General features: G+C 42.4%; 1 protein-coding gene across 1 annotated transcript; it reads left to right on the forward strand.

The window, feature by feature from the left end:
- Window positions 1-312: 312 nt before the first annotated feature.
- LOC148032863 (splicing factor Prp18 family protein) lies at window positions 313-2,276 on the forward strand. The gene is made up of 2 exons (XM_087683530.1): window positions 313-1,326; window positions 1,672-2,276. Exons 1-2 carry the CDS (start codon window positions 490-492, stop codon window positions 2,086-2,088), a joined length of 1,254 nt encoding a protein of 417 aa, XP_087539656.1. The 5' UTR covers window positions 313-489; the 3' UTR covers window positions 2,089-2,276.
- The last annotated feature ends 2,581 nt before the right edge of the window (window positions 2,277-4,857 follow it).

The following is a 4,857-nucleotide window of genomic DNA, read 5'->3' on the forward strand; positions in this document are numbered from 1 at the left end:
AGGTTTGATGTGAGGTTTAAAAGATCCCTTAGTAACATATTTTGTGTGTGTCTGTGTATTCGAAAGGTTTGGAATCATTCTTCCTTTGCCATGTAGGTTTGGTGGAGGTTTGAGAGAGCACCCAATAAGAGATAATCAGTGAAGGCATAAACATAGATAGAGATACAAAAGTATAGATGGAAATTTGATTGTTTTTTAAGAAGCACAAAATATTTTAAGGATGCCAAGATCGACCCCCATACAGGTGAGGTAAATGATGAGTAGTCTGAATTGATATCGAACTCATGTGGCACTCGCACACACAATGCTGGCATAAACGAGGAAGCCCTTTACATGGTTGGCAAAATTTGATCGTTCGTAAGGTGTTTCCGGCAGGGTCTAAGGTACCATAGGCCTCTCTCACATCTAGGTTCCTCGATAGTAGCTATCATCGCACATCCGTCCTTATCGTCTTCACATCAGAAGATCGACAGATCGGTGGGTGGATGCATGGACGCCCTGAAGCTCGAGATCGAACGCAAGCGCAAGGCCCTGTCGCAGGACTTCTCAGGGCGCAAGTTCGTGAGGCGGTCGGAGATCGAGCAGAGGAACTTGGAGCGCCTGCGCGAGGAGGAGAGACGCGAGCTCGCAGAGCGCGCGGCCAAGGCTAGGGTTTCCTCCTCCTCCTCCTCCTCCGATGCAGCAGGCCGCGGCGACCATGGGGATCCCTCCCTCCCTCACTCCTCCCATCCCTCCAAGTCCAAGAGTCTCCCCACCGAAGAAGAGAAGCTCGACGAGCTTGTCCTGCCCCGCGCCGAGGTCATCCGCCGCCTCCGTTACCTTAAGCATCCCATCACCCTCTTCGGTGAAGATGATGACATGAGACTGGCCCGATTGAAGGCCCTCCTCAAGGCTGGTGTCACTGACCCGGATAATGAATTGATGGAAGGGCAGAGGAATGATTTCCTCATGGACCTTACTGATCTCAGGAAAAGGGAGAAGACTGGGCTCCTCGATCACCGCCGCGACAAGAACAAAGAGAAGTCTGGGATTGACCACGATGATGATGGCATGGGTGGCAGGGAGCTCGGGGATCAAAGCGGCGATGGCGGATCTTCAGGGATGGATAACGACAAGGACACCAAGAGAATGAAGACCAATTTCGAGGATCTCTGTGATGAGGACAAGATTCTGGTCTTCTTCAAGAAGCTCTTGCAGGAGTGGGAGCAGGAGTTGGAAGACAGGCCTGAGGCGGAGAAGAGGTCCAGCAAGGGCAAGTCTAGTGTTGCCACCTTCAAGCAGTGTGCCCGTTACCTCAATCCACTGTTCAAGATGTGCCGCAAAAGAGTGAGTATTTTCTTGCTTTTACGATAGCATTGCATGTGTGCACCACTGTTAGGTTTTTATGGTGATTGCTTCCCGTGTCTAGGAGGAATTTTCATCCATCTAAGTCTGCTTTTGCTGAGGCCATTAGCTTGCTCTTTACTTTTATACTAGCGACCACGGTAGCATTCTTCAGGCACTTGAGCCTCTCTCTGGGATTGACCCAGCAGCTCCAACATTTGTCTGCCTTTGATTGACAATCTTGAAGATACCGATACTGTTTACTGTAGTCTAACTATGTAGGCTAACTGAGCACTCAAGCCTGGCAATTGCAATCAACTTTACATTTATATCATCATGGTTTTACAGGTCCTTCCAGATGATATTCGTCAGGCTTTGCTCATAGTTGTAAAGTGTTGTATGGAAAGAGATTACTTGACAGCAATGGATCAGTACATCAAACTGGCAATTGGTAATGCACCTTGGCCCATTGGTGTTACTATGGTTGGTATCCACGAACGTTCAGCAAGAGAGAAAATTTATACCAACAGTGTGGCACATATCATGAATGATGAAACAACTAGAAAGTACTTGCAATCTGTAAAGCGTTTAATGACACTATGCCAGAGGCGGTACCCTTCTGCACCATCAAAGTCAGTGGAATTTAACAGTCTTGCTAATGGCAGTGACTTGGAGTCCTTGTTGCAAGAAGAGACCTTGAAGAAGGGAAGCGATGTCGCAGAAGAGAGACTTAGGCTGATGGCTGCTGAACATGGATCATCATAGCTTGCCATGGCTATAAGGGCCAAAAAGTCATGTTTGTATTCTCTTGATTTTTGGATGATTCCAAAATCTACTGCCGAAAGTATATAGAAAGTCAGCTGCATTTCTAGTGACCCTGCAGCAGTGCCTCTCATATAATCACTGTTCTAATTGCAATTTTAACATGTGAGGATGGTGCTCATCAAGTTTTATCTTGGGCCTGGCATACATATTAGTTTTGCTCTTTGTTGGCAGTGGCATCAGTGCTTTCTTTTGTTCAATGCATCTGCCTTTTTAACTTGTAGACTTTCATTCACTTCCTCCACCACACTCAGCTTTCAATCAATTTTGCTCTATTGCTGGCTTTTTACTTTCTGCATCTCTGCTTGGCATGTTGAATCTATTTTCTTGTATATGTTCAATAGTACCTGATTGATATGTTAGGCCCATACCTATCTTTTAGTGAATTATCCACTTCATTTTCTACAGTTTGTGGTTTACTGGTCCATTTTCCACTTTCCTGCCCAGTGGGATGCCATTGTGCTGCCTTGGACATGCATGGATAATGCTGCTAATTGAGAATTGAATGTACCATACAGTTCTTTTTGTGCATAAACGAGGTTTTATTACTTGTGAGGTTGTTATGTAGAGTGCCAGGTTGTTGGATTATGCTAGAGCTGTTTACAGGTGCATCTTGACTAAGGTTCAAGTGTCACAATTGGATCTTGCAGCTACGTGTGACTTGCACAGCTGCTCAAAATTTGGATGTGGCTAGCTGTCTGGAAACATCTGATCACTATTCATCTTCTGCAGCGGCTTTGCTGTTTGAACTAACTTACCTTCTAGCTTACTGTGTTCTTTGTTGACAATAGTCCTAGATGTGGACACATAAGGTTTAGTTTGAGCAAGGGTGAAACACTTGCATCTTCTCTACTTGTGGACATGGATGCACACTCATACATTGATGGTTGGTCACATGTATACCTCCAAAGCATACATTTACATGAAGCCATTGTGCTCCATCTCCAACTTTTGTAGCACAAGAAGTACAAATGCAGATCTGAAGCTTTGATTAGGGTCATGGGGTAAATAGAAATGACTGAGCAAGCCTTCCCTTGTTAGACCTGGCAAGAGTCACAAAATGGGTATTTTAGTTTTTGGGTCTATATTGAGCAAGTTGTGGACATTTTGTGCCTGTGATGTGCTTGTACTAAGGCAACAAGGGTTCTATTTATGGTTATTTGGCATTATGCATTCAGGTTGACCAAGCAAGTCTTCCGTCCTGCAATTGACATCAGTTGGTGCTTTCACATCCGTCTTTTAGTTGTTTGTTTCTCCCGTATACTTCACCATAGTGTTAGTGCTTGTTTTGTGAAAGCTGTTTGACATGTTATTCCAGGCCACAGGCATGGAAACAATTTGCTTGTATCTGTTGGCATTAAATAGTCAATGGGTTAGCTTATATTGCATGTGATGTAGATAAAAGTATTTTGGATGTGATTGGCAGGCCACTTCTGTAGTGGAATCCGAGGATGTGCATTTACTTTGTCCAGACTGAACAAACATTCTTGATGCCGTCTGAAACGAGACCGCTTTTGTGTTGGCGAACGATCCAATGCTGCTCATGCAAGCTGACAAAACAGAACCATGATGTAAATGTACATAAACAGAGCTAGATAGGTATAACCACTGAGGCCGGTTACATACCGGACATCAGCCCGCCATGCCCACCCTCAAAAGCATCCAGTGTTTTCTTCACACACTGAGCACACCTGAAGTTACTAAAAAAGAGTGTGTGGTTCACTGGTTAAAGCTTGCACATGTGTGGGGATTGGACCATGGTTCAAATCCTGTCAGGACACACTTTTTTTTTGAATGAGAGTGTTGTCTTCCTTCTTGGGCGTGAGCACCAACCTTGGACGGGGGATCTCCCCTGCCCAAGTCTGTCCGGTGTGTGCATTTTACGGTGCCACTCGTTTGTTTACATGTCAGCAGCACGCCCCTTCCTTTTTCATGTTAAATTCCGTGTCCAGGCCTTTGTGTAACTGGCTTGAGACTAGTTGTGTCTGAGCTACATGAGTGATTGTCTTTAGTACACAATCATCTTGCTTTCATCTATGTAAGTATTTTTGTTCAATTGTAAAGCTCTGCATTATTATTAACTGACTTTGAGACTTTGTGTCTTAGTTACATATGTCATTCTCTTTAGTATGTGTTGTAAGAAATTGCCATAGCTTTGCACAAATTGAATAATATTCCCAAAACTCCTAATAACAAAAGAATAGAGTTAAGAGACAAGAATGCACGAGAGATCAATTGGGCACAATCTTTCCTCCATGTATGGGTGAGCATCTTTTTTATACATGTATTTATTTAAATTTATTATTTAAATGTTCAAAAGATGAAAGATATTGCAAAATAGGTCTATATGTTTTTTTTCACTGCATGGTTTGTTTACAAATTTTTTCAAAGTTATATTTTTTAAGAATAAGATTTATAAATATTAATTTTAATCTAATTAAACTATAGATATTTATAAAATAAAAAATTTAGTCTTTTATAAATTAGTCATTCAATAATCACTAGCGCTTGTCAAAGAGTGTATAAAAAATATAATAATTTTGCATTATTAGAGCGTCCAACAAACAAATATTCTTTGTGTATTGTAGGTGCTCTTTGGAAAATATTATCTTTACTCAATAATTTGTCGCATTAAGCACAAGTCATGTTAGTCTTTGTTATTTAACTACTAAACATGAGTAACTAATGTTGTATGCAAGCTTATGTATGATA

The sequence above is a fragment of the Lygodium microphyllum genome, chromosome 8 (assembly GCF_053477565.2).
Source record: "Lygodium microphyllum isolate KBCC chromosome 8, Lygodium_microphyllum_v1.1.10, whole genome shotgun sequence".
Lineage (NCBI taxonomy): Eukaryota > Viridiplantae > Streptophyta > Polypodiopsida > Schizaeales > Lygodiaceae > Lygodium > Lygodium microphyllum.

Coding starts and splice junctions, on each gene's coding strand:
- LOC148032863 (XM_087683530.1), top strand. CDS start 490: ATGGACGCCCTGAAGCTCGAGATCGAACGCAAGCGCAAGGCCCTGTCG. Junction 1,327..1,671: donor TCAAGATGTGCCGCAAAAGA/GTGAGTATTTTC, acceptor ATGGTTTTACAG/GTCCTTCCAGATGATATTCG.